The 17,850-nt window shown below is 40.5% G+C and overlaps 1 protein-coding gene across 1 annotated transcript; it reads right to left on the reverse strand.

Moving 5' to 3' along the window:
- Positions 1 to 1,294: 1,294 nt before the first annotated feature.
- On the reverse strand, positions 1,295 to 15,711 carry vapal (VAMP (vesicle-associated membrane protein)-associated protein A, like). The gene is made up of 6 exons (XM_056420674.1): positions 15,538 to 15,711; positions 9,980 to 10,132; positions 6,158 to 6,261; positions 4,734 to 4,814; positions 3,006 to 3,185; positions 1,295 to 2,186 (listed from the first exon to the last, which is right to left on the reverse strand). The coding sequence occupies exons 1-6, from the start codon at positions 15,593 to 15,595 to the stop codon at positions 2,025 to 2,027; spliced, it is 738 nt and encodes a 245-aa protein (XP_056276649.1). The 5' UTR covers positions 15,596 to 15,711; the 3' UTR covers positions 1,295 to 2,024.
- Between the last annotated feature and the right edge of the window lie 2,139 nt (positions 15,712 to 17,850).

A 17,850-nucleotide genomic window follows, 5' to 3' on the forward strand; every position in this document is an offset into this window, starting at 1 on the left:
ACTTTGTAAAAATATTTCATAGAAGTCTGTAATTAAAGTGCCATTAAAAAAAGCAATATGTTGAAAAGACATAGTATTTCCTAATAAGTGCTATTAAAGTATGTTAAAACAAGTCATAGTATAATATGGGGAATATACTTATTGAAAAGTCATTGTACACTGTCATATAGTATGTCGAGAAAAGTCTTAAGTCAGAACTTGTCTTTAAAAGATTTAGGTATGTAAAGTTTTCCAGATGTCAGAGTGCAAGTTTGTTAAAATGTAATTATATAAGGGTATAGGACATCAAGAATTATAAAATATATAGGATGTCATTGTAGAGAAAATGTCAGTAATTGCATAGGATGTTGAAAAAATGGCATGACAGAAGTCATGCGATAGTATTTTGTAAAATGACGAAAGTAATAGTATAGCATTTGGTGAAACTGCCCTTTTTCTTCTGTTCTCGTCACTGATTGGTCACATCTGGTGGTGCAGTGGACCAATGGCCAACATGCAAACGGCTGTTTAAGGGCGTCTGCGTAGGCGTCTTTAATACATTTGCCCAAAAGAATGCTTATGCAAATGTCAGATTGTTTGGTTTTGTTTCGTCCACTTTCAGATGCAGCAGCTCCTCATATTTAGTCATGTAACTTTCAGCTCAGCGCACTAACGCCATCTAGTCTGCACGCTTTAGGCTCCAAACGTCGTGCTCTTTTCCCACGCTAGCCGCCCTGTCCAGGAGAAGTATGAAACGTACTACGTTACGCTTTAATTAAATGATTGCAGGTTTCGCTTTGGGGGGAAATAAGAATCTTGTAAAGAAGGTTGTGGGTTTTAGCCGTCATGCTGAAATGAATTCAGTTTGGAGCCAAATGACCAGCGCAGATTTAGCCAATGCAGCATTCTACAATGTGCTAAACCCTAAAAAAAAATACTTTGTGCAAGATGAAACCATTAACAATCTCCCTTTATAACTACAATTTTAAATCCAAAGAAGCCAAACTTCCACTTTGATTAATCCGTCAATAAAGGATTTAAGGAGTTTCTTCAATTATAGCTCATAACAGCAGGTGTGAGGCCGACAAGCATTTTATATTTCTGTAACTCAGCAACTAATCACTGAAAGACAGTAGAAATTAATTAAAAAGTTAGCTCACATATTGTACGTTGTTTTTGTACTAACTAAAGCATCAAATACAAAATGCTTGAGATTGTAATAAGGCAAACAAAACGCAATACACTCATTTAATGGCATCTAATAATTCATATAAGTCGGTATCATTAGAAGGGGAGACAGGAAAAGACCAACACCATAAGTTTCATTTTTATTTCTTCAATGCTTAATACCATGGGACAGAATTTTAAGAATGGAGACCGTATTTCAGTCAATATTTGCCTCAGAGGGAATATATACGATTTGTGTAATAATAATAAAATAATTATAAAGTCTGCATTGGTGTTGTGAGGAAAAGGAAAGAAACATACAAGAAGGAGGCACCGATATCATCCCCAGCTGGACCTGGACATTCCAAGACGAGAAGTAGAAATTACAAACTGAACAGATTTACTTCAGAGGCAATCCAGCAACAGGTAGCAAGGTCATTTTATGGAAGTTCTTTCCTTTTTTTGGTTTAAAAGGATTTAAAACATTTACAAGACACCTAACATTCCAATCAATTCCTATTAAAAACAGAGAAAGAGAGAAAGAAAAAAAGGATCTTATGACTGCCTGCTGCCCATGGGTCACTCTCGGTGCATCTTCACTGTCCCACCACATTACCTGTATATAATCCAGCCATCAAAAAACAGAACACAAAAAAAAGGGAACATTCACTTTTTTCATCGCCTTTCTTTTCTCAACTGTGTGTGTAACCGCGTGAGATTGTAAAAAGGCGACGCCTTTGAATGATGCTGTACAGATGTGTTCACTGTAGGCCACACGACCAATGATATGGCAAAGTCAACACAAAGACTTCTTGTTTTTTTCCAGGCCTGTTTTAATCCGGAGCCGGGGGGGATGCGGCTGGCATGCATCTCCCAGCCTACAAGATGAACTTCCCTAGGAAGAATCCGATGAAGATGGCCGCTATGATGACGAGGAGGGAGGGCAGGGAGGCAGTGCTGGCTTCTCGGCCGAGGAGGCTAGTTGAGTTTGAGGTCATGTGGTCTGAGCGAGGTATCTTTCTCATCCTAATGCCATCATCCTGTAACAGAGGGAGAGGGCAGAGTGCAACCGGGTCAACGGATCTGGAGAACACAGGGCATCCATTCAGGGACGGGTACCGACACCTTCTCACAGACATCATCTCCACAGTGCATGCTACCTGGTAGCCGTAATCATTCATAAAATAGAGACCAAATACATTTCCTACCCCTCTACTTCCTGTGCACTTGCTCTGACCACACCCATCTTCAAACTCTGCCTTCTTTTTTATCTCAACTACCGTTAAAGTTTCCTCTGACGTGTTCACACCTGACGCCTACCAAGGAGTGATGCTCTGGGCCGTGTTTTTGTTCGCCGACCTGGCTCTGACCTCTTGAATAGCAAAACCATCGACTCAACACAAGAACGTCGAGGCGAGCTCATGGCAATGTCGTCCAAGAGGTGGCGCGGAACATTTCGATGAGATTACTGCTGGAGCTAAACCTCTAAAGAGCGACATGACGTCAGTTCTCTGAACACTGGGATTCATGACATTTATTATTTTCTCTTCTAGCCTCATTATCCTTTGTAAAAATACATTACAATGAAAACCACACACACAGGAAAAGTAAATGTTAAAATAATTAAATTAATGACGTCTGAATTCCATTTTGCTGATTTTAAAAAAGGTCAGGCTCCTGGTGTCGTGCACGCTTGCTCACCGTCACTCACTGCGACGCTTGAATAGAACAGAGGCATGGTCAATCATATTCATATCACCACAACATGCTCTTCCTACGAGGACGAGTCAAAATGGCTGCTGTGATAAAGACCGACGAGACCAGAATGTTTCGTCCATCTGTCCATTAACAGATCTGACCTTTAATTGCCGGTTCTCATCAACCAGCTTGCTCATCTCAGATTGCATCCTCTTGCACTTCTCCTGCACTTTCTTCATCTCGGCGTCGTCCGCCGAGGCAGATGCCGGCACCGTGGCTGCTGAGGAGTCGGCCTTCGCAGAGTTCATCACGGGGGCCGCTTTGGTCGCCTCGACGTCATTCTGCCCAACAAGGAGAGAGAGAGGGAGAACCGCTGAAGTGAAATCCACCATGTCTCGAGCCAAGTAGGGAGGTTGGCCCCGAGACGGGAGCCTGCGCCAAGGAGAGGCTCTCGGAGGCCCAGGAGCTCAGAGCCAGATCAAAGAGACCAGAGAGGAAACGCGTCCCTCCAGAAGTCCCCTTTGATGTGGCTTTGTCTCATGGAACAGGCAACATGACGATATTAAGGGATTTGCAAAGGACACGCAACAACGGTAGTAACGATATGTTATTATTCATTGTACCACTATCCGAGGCAAGCATTTATATAAATGTCTTCTTTGTATAAAATACTAACCGGATTCATCGGGCAGCTCCACTTTTGGAGGTACTGAGAATTATTGAATAGGAGTGTCAGCATGTGCAATTGTATGACTGCAAAAGGGTGTGAACTAATGACATAAAAACGTGCGTGTGCAGACATGACCATTCCCCATTAGTCCTTGCTGCTCATTATCTACGCCCATCATAAAGAGATGACCAATCAGCCGCAGCGTACGGCTACAGGACTCTTCAGTGTGCCACGGTGGAAATGGATGCCAAGGAGGAGGCCGACACGAGATTTTTTTTTTTTTTTGATAGCCATATTACATATGCTTAAACAATTTCTCACACAACCTACTTAGTCATACTACACATTTACATCGTCAACATTTTGCATATAAATGCTTGCTACATGTGCAAAAGCAGAGAGCAGTTACGGTGATGACTCGGTAGTCTGCATACCCGCCCCCTGAGCCTCTTAACGAGAGCTAAATCTGGCCTTCTCACCTGAACTGTGAAATGCATTTAATGTAATTCAGTCTAATACAACATCTCCATTGATATTGAGGTATCGAGTCTTTAATGTCCCTCTTTTGTTTTTCTCTCAAATATTATTGCATTTGTCTTTTAAACGTACAAGATTTACGGTTTCATCAAACCTTGTGGGAAACACTGCTGACGTATGATATTGCACAACACTATTAAGTATTTTAGGTGAGTTTTGGGAAATAAACCACCAATATTGTATTGAGTGTAAAACGGGGAGGTTAGTGATTATTTAGTTAGTTAAAAGAAATATATATAAAAGAAATATCTAAAAAAGAATTTAGAAGACATAAGTGAGTTGTCGCTAACTTTGGGGCCAACACCCTTCACTCTTATCCTAAAGTACAGAAACATTGCTTTGGTCTTGAGGAGATGTAGCATTTATTTACCTAAAAATAAAATGTCCACACCCTGCACTGATATGTTCAACGCTATAATGTTACTGCTAACTTCATACTAGTGTTCCACGAGATACCGATAGTAGATACTAGTATCGCAATAGTTATTATTATAGATCATTTGAGTTTATTGCTGAATATATTTTTCCAACGTGTTTTGCCTCCGTGAAAAGCGATGGTCTTCTGGAAATGATCAAATCTGAGCATTCGACAGAAATCCTTCAGAGACAAAAGTCAGACTTCAGTTTTTTTATATAAACTACGAGGAGATAAGTCGTTTTAGTGTGAGGCTGCATCTCTTACCACTTTATCGTTTTCTGAAGGGAGCTCAAAGACACATCTCAGCTTGGAATCCATGAGATCATCGGGTTTGGCCTCTTTCCACTGGTGGCGATGAAGAAACGGCATGTTATTCATCAAGTCGAGCCGCTAACAGCTGGATTCTATCCACTCACACACTTCAACCTACATCGTACCATTCACATGCAGTGCAGACTTGAATCTATGGATATTACTTAAAACATGCAGCTTCATATAAAGAACAGTTATGACCCCCTTGTCTCATTTGACCACAAATACCATCACAAATGTATCTTTTTCGAGTAGTTTGAGGTCTGTATTTTTAGAGGGACACATTTCCATCATGTCGGCTCCTCAACCGAGACATGTGTTCAACAAAAGCTGTTTGGAGTAAAACTGCTCATAAAGCTGTGAATTGCTTTTAGAAACAAGTTCAATAAATAATCTGTCATAAGTGAAAGGTATAACAGCTGAGTAATGCCATTGAACAATTTAGCTGATTGAGCAGAAACCTCATTAGATTCCAGTTTACTTCTCAGAACCAGTGAGACCTTTGTTCCTGGTTTTTGTTTATTATTTGTGACAAGTCAGTTCATGAACATGAAGTGTATGTGAATGTTTTACTGACTGAACATGCCTTTGCTGTCCTCTGGTGGACAACTGAGAAAGCATCGACATTGTTTAACCTTATCCAAGAGCAGAGAGCTTTACCTAGGAAATCAGCAGAATACCAATTACTCAATAATTACAGAATTAATGACCAAATTCAGCCTTTTCCCCAGAGGAAATACCATATAAATTAGAGGGGGACTACTGGTCAAAAATGTATCAATATATTCCTGCTTTTTTTTCATTTTGTTCTATAGAATATTTAAAGATATAGGAGTGTCCTTTAACACTGAGCTGTTCTAATACATAGAAAGGATTTTGTAATCTGTATTTCTGAGACAAGAATTAAAGATTATTAAAAAAGAAAAGCACACAGATACAATTGAAATGTGGGCTAAAGAAAAGGTAAACAATGTAGTTTAAACATCTGTCTGATTTACTATAATTTTTGAGAGACTCCCGCTTATTTTGATTTATGCCCATTTTACTGTCAGCTGCCTGCAGGAGGACCTCGTGAACGGTGAGCAGGACAATAAACACATTTGGATTCATGAGAAGTAAAAATCCTTTGAATTATCGACAAAATATTAAATCAATGTGTCTTCCATTTGGACATGTTACATCGCGACTGCTTTGGTTGGTTGTTTTTGTGAGTGCGAGCTGTAGAGTAAGAGAAATGATAGAGTGACACCAGCATGGAATTAGTCACGCTCCAACTTCAACGCACCGCATTACTGAAGGTGGGGGATTTACAAACCTTTAAATGGAGAGTGAAAAGCACATGTTTTACGATATTAAACAACATCTTAACGACTCACCAAAATATCCATGTCAGAAACAGTTGACGGGGCAAAAATGGTCTGCACCATGAATTTGTGTTTACTTTTCTCATTCGGGTCGTAATCAAAGGGCTGCAGCATGACTGGAGATGGAAGAGGAACAATGTTAAAACGTTTGAGCAAAGACATCTTGACAATTACAGGAATAATCAGCATAATAAATCCCAGATACACATTTTCAGTGACAACGTTGACATTCCAGAAAGAGGAACGGTAGGTAGGTTTTCAGGACATTTACTAAATGTCACAAATCTATTGTGGCCCCGTCAAACCAGGAAGGAAAATGGAAGGCATGTAATTTGGGGGGCGTTGCGGTGTTCATTTCCCCCGTTATCACTGCATTTGCATTTACCAACAGCATCTGAATAATCTTTTGTACTAGATCTTCTCTGCTTAAGGCTTTTGTTCCCCCTACTTTGCGTCGAACGGTGGCCTCCTCTCCTCGGTGTGTGAATCTGAAAAGCTGAGGCAATCAGCTCAGAGCTACTTTATTGAAGGCGGTGAAGTTACCATAAACAATCAGCCACACAACGCTGAGATTTATGATGGAGCAAAGGTGTTTTGTTCGTCTGCTTCATTAGAACCAAAACTATAGGGCCAGTAGATATTATTCATGAATTATTATAACTTATACTATTTAAATACGATATATACACGCTTGTATTCTCGACTTCTCAGAGGACACATATTTGGGATGTGTTGGAATATGCCGGATGAAGGCGTCAGCTTTGTGTTAATTTGCTTCAATTGCCTGACCAAAACGAATTAATTAGTAATTAAGATATAAAATGCAAATTGATGTTACTTCCTCCAAAAAGACATGGAGGAGTGAGTAAATCATGCCTAAATATGTGGTAACTTAACGGGGATAACATTAAATGTGAGAAGGAAAACAAAAAATCTACAGGAAAACAAATATTTAAAAGAGCTTCAGAGCCTTATTGCATCGTATAAAGTGCTGCTGGGTTAACTTATTGGCGTCGCACAGGTTTCCTCGACAGAATGCCAAAGGGATTTAGCGGTGGCAAACAAACTATTACGGTATGACATTTTGTTCAACAAGATAATCACAAACGAACCCCTTTTATTATTTGTATACGGTTAGAAACAAAGCACATCACCGACGGGTTCCTTCAGGTCAGCAACACAAAGCTGAAGGTGGACCAGTGTTCGACGTAAAGATATTTAGTGTCATTTAGCCACTTGTTAGCAACCCCCTTTGTTAAAAGACACTAATGTATTTAATGTTGTTAAAAAAAGAGTGATCACTTAAGCTTGTGTAAACCACAGATCCTAGTCCTACGCGCTCTTTTCCATTACACATTTTTTATTTTCACCTGTTGCCTGAATCTTTTCATCGTCAGAGGTAGAGATGCAATGACGCATCTTAAGCTTCCCTTTTAAAGCGAAGCTCTGGGATTTGGTTCGGTGGGCGGATAAGCCTCTGATCGTTGGCGCTCGACAGAACGACAGACGACGGGGCCTTTTAGTGATCGCACACTGAGGATTCTGCACTTCGGAGGTGCCAGTGTTTGTTGATTAAAGGGATGCAAAGTCATCAGAGGTGAAAAAGATTAGCTGAGGCTTTGTCGATATGGATGGTCATTTCTTTCATAGAATTTTTATTTCATCTCACCCACCTTGCATTTCATTCAGTTATGTGCAATGTTGTCTCGTGCCATGTTCACACTACGAGCAACAAAAGCAACTAAGTGGCCAAGCGTGGCCGGCGACATTGTTGCTGAAGTGTTGCTCAAGCTCTCGTTGACATAGTTGTGCAATTAAATAGCCCTGGGAATTGGCTAAATAGATTACTCTCTTTTTTTTTAAAGAACGGAAATAGCTGATTGCGTGATGCTTTAACACGTCATTGGAGCACTGAAAATAGCCACAACTGTGTCTTTGATTTCCACTAAAAATGTCTTTCAGCCTGTTGCTGTATTTTGCTCGTAGTGCAACTCAGCATTCATAGGAGGAACAGTTCCTTTGGTTTGTTTACTTTTGGTTTTGGATCACGGTGTGAGTACTTGTCTTTGGTGAGGGATGGAGTCGATTTCAACGCTCAACACAATCATATTTCTGAATGAATGAAGATGATTTGACCTTCAATGCTTCCTCTGAACTGTTTTAAAACGTGGAAACTTAGACTGTTTATCACAGAACCTGTAGCCTCAGTGAAGATGTTTAAGTTACATCATATTTGTCATTTCACCTTTTATTAGTAATTGCCAAAAGTAACTTTAAGAGTTAAATTACCATGTGATCCTTTAACCCTCCTGTTACCTTTAGGGTCAATTTGACCCCATTCAATGTTTAATGTCGGTGTTCTTTGTGGTCAATTTGACCCCAGGCTGTTTTTCACTGTGTCAAACATAAGAAATAAACTTTTTTATATATTTAAAGGGCTATTTAGGTAGTCAACAAACAAACATAAAGTACCTCACACTTAAACTTGGGAAACAATATTAATTCTAATAATTTTCTGGAGGTTTTAATTGCTGGGGTCAAATTGACCTCGAGGGTAAAATATGTTAGTAAATGTGAATGTAACAGGAGGGTTAAACCTTCCAATTACCTGGAAAGTCCTGTATACAAATCACATGACTTATATTTTCTTCATGCACTGATGAAGGCCAGACATGTTGAAATCAAATTTGCCTTAACGAAATGCCCGTTTACTTCAGCAAGCCATAAATGAACAATGTTCTTCATGGAGTCACAAGTTAGTACATTCCTCCCACATTGTAGATCAAAGTGTGACATCTGATCAGCCTCACGTTGCGGGTTTTCTTATTAGTTAATTCTATCACGTCCTAACCAATTTAAAGATTGTGTTTATTTTTACCAATTAAATCCAGTGTATAAACAGTAAATCTCCCATGTCATTGACCACCATTCAATATTTTAATGACAAACAATCTCTCCTGTGTAGCACTAATGCACGGCTGCTCCTTGGAGGCGGATTGAAGTCATGTCACTTGTAATGTACAACGGTAATACGTTTTTAAAGCAGCAGCAGCTGCTTAATCACGACACGGCAGCGGTTTGTCTGGTCCTGCTGGCTCCACGCCACCGTGCCCACCTGGGTACCATCATTGCATTATAGCAAAAGGATATTGACAGAAAATTCCCATCACGTCAATTATTATGGAAACATTGGAACAAATGTCTGTCTTGTGAACCGCATTGATTATACCTGTGTCTTGTATTGTATTGATTTGTTCATGCAGGTTTTTTTTAATACAGACTTGAGTCTGAAATAAAGTTAATATATTTATAAGACTTGAAGATATCTTAACCTGCAGTATCTCCTTTTTTTATGTGCAGGATACATTATGCAGCATCTAAATCATTAGTTTTGGGCTCCATAAATATATATTTTTAAACACTAACATACTTGATAGCGGTAACCGCTTGCAGTATTTAACTGACCAAGTGATTCTAGAAAAAAGTAAAGTGTTTATATTTGTCCATTTAAATTATAGTAACATCCCTACTCTACAACTGGCGTACAAGTCATTTTCTGTCTAAATTAAGTACGTACACTACATCACATAGTGGAATGCGGACTTGATTGGGTAAAAACAGCTTCTACAAATCACAACTGGGGACTTTAATACCGTAGCTTCAACTTAACATGGTCTTGTTGTTGAAGGAACTGGTGCTATGCAAACATCCAGGTTGGCATACAAAAACACATCAGCCAAGCTCTGTCAAGGGGCGCAAGGAATGCCTGGTCACGGAGTTTAAAAAAGAGAATAAATAAAGACTAATAATTGAAACAAATCATTTTAAACATACCAGAGATAACGACAGTTGCTCCGGGATCGATGACGCCGCTGTTTGGCCGTACACAGTATCTGCGCGGCGCAGTCGTCTTCACTTTGAAACACACTTTTCTGTCAGACGGGTTCCTCAGTTTGAGGTTGGTGGTGACGACATCTGTGAAAGGACCTGATGGACAAAGAAAGACAAAGGCAAGAGCATTATTACTTCTGTATTATAGAGTACACTCTTCTCCTGTTGGCGTACCACCAGCGCCCAACTTTAAAATGGAAAATAAAGCTTAAAAACTTAATGAAACTACCGCTGCATTAAAATTGAAATGGCAACAGATATTCCGAGGCCTTTAAAATGGTCGGTAAATATATTGTATATTTATCGTGAAACTGCAGAAATAGATTAAATTCAATACGTTTGATCCCATCGCTGAAAGGCAGATTCAGCCCGACAGCGCGTTCGTGCCAAAGAACTTTAGAAGGATCAGGTGAAAAACACCGCCAACGTCAAACTCAATTAGGCTGATATGATTAAGAGGACTAATTGAATAGCGACTTAGTTGGCTTGAAGCTGGAATGCAGGAGTTTTTATAATATTACGGTATTCTTTAAAAAAGGGGATAGATGAACAATAGCCCAAATTTAACTCGTATTATTAATACATAAAAACTGAATCTCAAAATAATCGATGAACACGCTAAGCTTTGGTTGGTAAGGAGTAATATCCCTCCATCGGTCCAATACTCGCTACAAACGAAAGCTGAGCGTGAGACATCCATGAAGATCAGGAGCTCCAGGAAAAGGTGAACTCAGGCCACTGGGCAGGAGGAGCAACACGAGTTAGCTCTCCATCGTTTTAAATGAGGTCCCTCACCACGGTCAACCTTTAAAGTCGAAAACAAACAGATGCAAACTTTAAAAAAGAAAGTAAAACAGTCTTACTATTAGCCTCAAAGGAATGCGTCCCATGATGATTGTTTATCCTGCGTACAAAACAACAAGGTGGTATTCACATTCTAGTCCACCTCTAGATCTCGACAAAGCCCTAAAGTTTGTCACCGAGCGATAATCCCGAGCAGCTTTAACCCTCCTGTTACCTTAGGGACACATTGACCCCATTCAATGTTTAACCCTCCTGTTACCTTTATATTTACTGACATATTTTACCCTTGGGTCAATTAAAACCTCCAGAAAATTATTAGAATTAATATTGTTTTCCAAGTTTAAGTGTGAGGTACTTTATGTTTGTTTGTTGACTACCTAAATAGCCCTTTAAATATATAAAAAAGTTGATATTTCTTATATGTTTGACAGTGAAAAACAGCCTGGGGTCAAATTGACCCGAAAGGTAACAGGAGGGTTAAACACACTTTTGGGGCGTCAAAGCGTCAGTGAGAAACATTAAACGATATTTGAGAAAGAGTTAGAGGAGAACTTCTTTCTCTCATCCGTCAGTGAGGAAGAGAAACAAATCTGTCCGACCACTGCGTCTTTACGCGCTAACCTCCCAACTGCTCTCCTGCTCGCACAGAACCGTCGGTCCCGTTCAGTCAGGACGACCACGCCAAGGATTTCTTTCTCCCTGTAACTTTTATTGTATTTGCCCCGGTAAGACAACACAAGCTCTTCTCAAATTGTACTTTAAAAAAGAAAGATGAGGACGAAAATTGGACTTCGACGATTAATAAAATGTATCCGTCAAAGATTATTGTGGTCATATTCTGAGTATCAAACATAATTTAGCCGTTATAAGCAACTTCAGAAAACTTTGGAAACAAATAACTAACAATACTTCAAAATAAACAAAATCCCTTTTCAGTAAATCAACATTAGTTGTCTCTTGTGCCTACAGGAATAGTTATAAAAAAAAGGTTTTAATGCATGACGTTTTCTTCAGGATCCACTTATTCATTATTTGATTGTGTCTTTGGACTCCTTTGCAATACATTCCCAAAAGATAAAAGCATTTAAATGTTCTTTCTAGTTTTTTTTTAAAGCGTGGTTGCTCAGGAGTGCACAAAGTCCTCCTTCAGACCCACAGAGATAAGAAGCAGTGCATGACCAGATTGAAGTGGCTCCACCCAGTAAAAGCTCAGGTATAGAGTTATAGTAATGACTGGAGCTTTACTTCCCACACAGGTGCGTCACAAAGGTATTCCTACAAACCTGAACAACCTAATGTACCACATCTATCTATAATCTCGCTTACATAATCTTAGTGTTTCCTGTTTAACTTTTTTGAAGCTAGAAGCAGAACATAGGGAATGCTTCCTGTTGTTGCTGTACTAATGTCACAAAGATGGCTGGTACCAATATACACTTTTTTAATTACCACAAACATTGTTTGTCAAGATACAGCATTTTATCCATTCTCATCCCACCCCTATTAAGTTAAAACTGTGATCATATGCATGTTTTCAATACGTAAGGAATGCAGGTGAGTGACTTGGAACAGTTCAAAAGTACATGGCAGGCATGATAATTACAGTTTATAAACCATTCCTCTTGACTTATCCTTGACTTGCCGGTGGGTCAAGAGAAGCATCGATTTATTGACGCAACCATTTTCTGTCACGCAGACACAATGAATCCATGCAGACCTAAAACAACTGTGTGATTTCTGAAGGAAAGAATTTAAGGTCGACCAACACTACGTGGTCCTGTGAGCTGTTGCATAGCAATTCAGGCGGTTTTCATTTGGACCGAGAATAGCCATGAAGGGCACCGCGGTGGGGGAGAGCCGAGAGTGCACCGAGAGGGGAACCCTCACAACTGCGTATCCTCTATGTTAATAACTTACACAACGATTAATAACTCTCTTTAACCGGGTAAAACACAGTGATGAATCAAAACAATTTGTAAAACTAATAAATGCACATTTACAAATTCACACTGCCAAACAGCATCGTGGGTAAGGCTAGAGCTGCAATCTGGCATAACAATCTGTGAACAGCTCAGAGAGCCTCCGTCAGTACTACGCATTTAAGAACCGAAAAGAGAGATGGAGGATGAAAAGAGAGAGAGAGACCAGAGATGCACTGGAAGAACCACAAGAGGTTTCTGTTCAAAATATGTCAGTGCTGTTGACAGTGAGGCTAAAACCAACAGCCTCTGTCAACTCAGGACAAACCATGATAGATGGAGTGGGGTTAAGGGCGTCGGACATTATGAACGCAGAACAATCCACCAATGCAAACTCATGGTCACACAACAGAAAATGACCGCTTTAGATCATTGATTAAAGCACTGGAGTCGAGGTATGTCTCGCCAGGGCAAAAATACTTCCAAACTTCTATCTTAACATTAAACCAACAACACTAACACAGTCGCCCTCGTCTCTAGGACAACATACCTGTGCTCAGTTTATAGTGTTTATACAACTATCTTAAAATATTTGGTTTTAAAAAGAAAGTTGTTGACATAGAAAACGTATTTATTTGTACTATACGATATACAATGAAATAATCTTTTTTTTTTATACAGATTTTTAGTTTTACCGTCCAGCACTAGGTGTAAACATTACAATATCAGTACTGAAACAAACAGATAAAACACAGAAAAGTAGTGATGTACATCCGATATGCAGCCACTTAGCCTGCCTCCATTGCCCAACTCTGAGACGCCACCTTTGCTTAAGCAGGGTTAGCACCAGCTCCCTCATCTTGTTGCACGTATGCCGAGGTTGGGTCCCCCAGGCCAGTCCTATCATATTCTAAATATACCAGCAAGGAAAGGAGGGCTGCCCCCTCCAGCTTGCTGGAGGAATCCCAGCAGAGGCTCTGAAACGGACCATCTCCCAAATACACGCAGACCAATTTAGCTCAGCCACTGTGACAGTAAAGGAGCTGTGGTCATCTTCCTTCTCCTCATTTTGTTTGTCAAAAGGCAGATTTTCCAAAAGACCTTCTAAACTGAGTGATACTTTCTCTTTCAGTGTAGCGGGGAGAGTTTGATTAGAGCGATCTGCACCATCTGTGCATTACCTTTTTTCATAACATTGTATTTGGACTCAAGCCTGCATAAACAAGAGGTTAAGAGCCAACAACTGCAGCTAGACATCTACTCTTCACCATTTCACTGAAGAAGTTGTCTGTTAAAACACCACCGACCTGTTTCTCAAAATTAATGCAAGTCTGACCAGGTGATCAAAGTCAACAATTTTTCATTTTAACCAACTAGTTTGAAACTTAACACAAGCTATGTTTATCTTGTACTGTATCCTTTTGTAATGTAATTGACTGACCGGCTCTATTCACCACCACAAGTCCTGCACCTGATAAAGCAGTCCCAGATCACCATCCTGATTTTATTTATTATTTAAACATTGACAACTTCAATTAAGTACAGAGAATGACGACGAGTTTTGGGGTCAACATTAGGCTTTTTCTTGCACCCTCTCAGTCTGTGGTATCATCAGGAGTAGGATCTACATTGTGAACACTGTACACAGATTTGACGAAGTAGTTCCCAATGGGACACCTTATCACCAAAAACATCTTTGACTTTCCTACACCCAACAGCTATCCTGCGGGTCTGGAATTTAAACTGTTGACCTTTCCATCAATCCTGTCATGTTAAGGCTACAAACAGTATCCACTCACACCAAGTCCTTACTGACAATTAGAGTAGAACCAAGAGAAAAAGACGAGCAATTCACGGTTCTACTAAAGTGGTAAAAAAAATACTAGAGAAGGTGGACGGGTCTCCAAACGACAACGCGAGGCGGGCTGTTGTTGGAGAGCTGCAACGAATGCAGAGAAGCTAGAAGTCAACCTTTGCATGAGCGATCTGCCCAGCTCCCATGAGCCAACCGCTCACTGACACGTCACTGGACGGGATCGACGCCAGGCGAGCAATCAGCGGCACTCTAACGTGCGGCTACTTTAGTTTCCTGTGAATGCGGTGGCACGACACTCACGCCGAGCAGATAGCTTTATATCGTGTCACGTAATGGCTGGGAGTGACGAGGAAAAGCACTAACGTTAGCTAACATGTTGCTGAGAACTGTTTGTCGGTTGTTAATCTTACCGAGCCAAGTTTGTCATTTGCTGTCAGTTACTTTCACAGTTTGACGTGACAACGTGTCCGCCCGAGCCGTGTCGGGTGGGACGCTGACACGTGTCGCTTGAAAAAAAAAGTTAATTCCCTTCCACATTACGTCGGAGTTCTGAGCAGCAAGAGGCTGAGCTCAAAAAGAAACACCAGTGTCGCTAACACCACTAGCAGCAGCACAACGTCAGCAGCTAGTGTAGCTACTAAAGACAGACACGGTGCCCACTTCCCTCCCGTTTAACAATTAAAAGTTGCCCCGCGTCGTTTCACTTCTTCGCTCGGTGTTGTCAGTTCTCGTGCGCTGGTCGTGAACGGCCATCGGGTCAAAAGACTCGCCGCGCCGGCCAGCCGCGTCACGACAGCGCGAGGATGCAGCGGGCCGTCTGGTCCCCGGCTAACTTAAAATGGCGGTGGACGCTAAGCTAGCTCGCTCGCTCGAGGGAGCGTGAAATCGTTTCAGGCAGGTATGTATTCCTCCACCACTACTCGCCGGACATTTGACACGTCAGGACATGTCGATTCACCTACCTTTGAATTTGAGGTCGCAGGGAGGGTCGAGGACAAGGATCTGATCCAACTTTGACATTTTAGCCGTTGGGGATGCACTTGATTTCGGTATCGGGGAATAACTGACAAGTGGAAATCCTCGCTCCCCTGCTGCCACTACGGAGTCAAACGCTGACTGAGCTCCGCGAACGAGCATGTGGGGAAAAACTTGAACGCGCGAGTGCACGACCCTGTTGCGCGCCCTCGTGGCTCAGTCACTGAACTGATGAGATTATGGTGCGTTTATCTCGTTATACTGCGGAAACGCGCAGACACGGAGAAGAAAATAGTACTTTAATGAGAAAAAAAAGCAGCATCCTTGATGCACCCCTTGAAATGTAATCGAGTTACACAATCTAGTCGTGTGGTTTATTTAAGCACTGTGCGGGTATGTTGTACTCAAGAAAATACTGATGGATTTATTAGATGTATCTATTCGCTTAAATGACTTCACTTACGATATAATTACTACAATGTATCTGTATAGTTCAGCCAATATCTATAGGCTATTTAAGAGTTTGAAAGAATTTGATGAGAATATGTTGGATCATATTTTTTATTTTATTTACATCAATGCATACCATTAGTCAAATAAATCAGTGTATGATTTGACAGGTCCAGGGGAAACCTGAGCGCAGCATAACGATGCGCCTCCCCTTCTCCCCACCTCCCAAATAAGGACCAATGCTGCGGCGATACAATAAAAAGCATGCATTTATTAGATATAGATAGATATATACTTTATTAATCCCCAAGGGGAAATTTGTCGTAACAGTAGCAGCACCAATAAACCAAACACACAAGAATAAAACAAAACACAAAATATAAAAAACAGGGATGAAAGATATAGAAGTATACAAAGTAAAATAAAAGTAAAATACAACACACATGCATACACAACACACAACACCAATGACAAATCAAATCAAATACAAAAATATTAAATATTAAATATATTGTGATGATGGTTGAACATAATCGGGGGGAGCCTGGCCCAAACCAAAAAACAAAAATAACATTTGCAAGTATTTTCACTTTCAAAATAACGAAACAAAGTACAGGTATCTTACCCATCTGCCTACCAGTAAACAGGAGGAAACAAAAAAGGGCGTCCCACCCTTAATAATACAGACTGCTCAATACCCCCACCCCGCCCCCAAGGATGAGTGGAGTGCAGCGGAGCTCGTTTGGAAGATGGAGAGACAAGAGACGTCCCCGCCCTGGCCTCCACAGGTTCCCTCTTAAATACCTCTGTCCAATCACCTGCAACGAAACAGAGCAAACACGGAAAACAACGCAACAGCACCCCCTTCAGGCGGGGAGGTGAACAGCGTTCCGATTAATCGTTACGCATCAATGAAGTTTATTCTTTTTAATTTTAGAATAATATTGTAATATCCCATACATTTGATTATTAATTAAGTATAGCTAATATATGAATTTAGCAGGATAGTCTACACAGTTAAATAAATGTCTCAGTCCACTCTAATGAACTATTCACACAAACAGGGTTTCTAAATAATCTCGAATGATTTAAAATTGCATATCGGCCACGATCTATGCCGATGCTAATATATCTGTGATAAACTGTAGGTTTAGGATTTGATAGGAATACATTTTTTAAATTGTTTGAGTTCTATAACTGACATTAGTTCTAAACGTGCAAACTGTGTTCAGAGTTAGACCTCCATTGTTAAGCAGGTCATACTGAAACATCCCTTTCAGATTGGCCTCAATTCCCATTGTAAATAATAAAACATGTTGTATTGTCACTGACTGGTTATGTCTGAATGATAAAGCCAGTGCTCATTTCGAATTATTAATCTCGTACTTTACTTTCATAGAGACCACTGACAACTGTGGCTATGGTTAAGTCCATCTCCATAACAAGCTATAGCCACTCTGCAGTACACTGAGTAAGACGCTGTGGGAATGTTCGTCTCTGCCGGTCATTTGAGTGGTTTCATGCGGTCCATTACACATATATGTGCTAAAATAACACAGGCCTAATTTGTTGAGTCTTTCCTATTTTGGGGCTAATGGTTTGTGGGAGAGGAATAACTCTTATGTTACCAACTCCCCCTTTGGATAAGTGGGAAGAGGAGAGCGCACATGAAGATTTCAACACAACAAAGTACTTTGTGCTGACATAATGTGGTTTGCAGTGACGAGGAGTAAAAGCTTCATCTAAACTGTGAAACCAAATCATTTAAATGCCACACTTATGATTTAGCTTCCTGAGGTGTCAAGTCGGCTCAGCTGACAAGTCCCCATGATGTCAGGAGGCTGATCCGG

The sequence above is a fragment of the Pseudoliparis swirei genome, chromosome 8 (assembly GCF_029220125.1).
Source record: "Pseudoliparis swirei isolate HS2019 ecotype Mariana Trench chromosome 8, NWPU_hadal_v1, whole genome shotgun sequence".
NCBI lineage: Eukaryota > Metazoa > Chordata > Actinopteri > Perciformes > Liparidae > Pseudoliparis > Pseudoliparis swirei.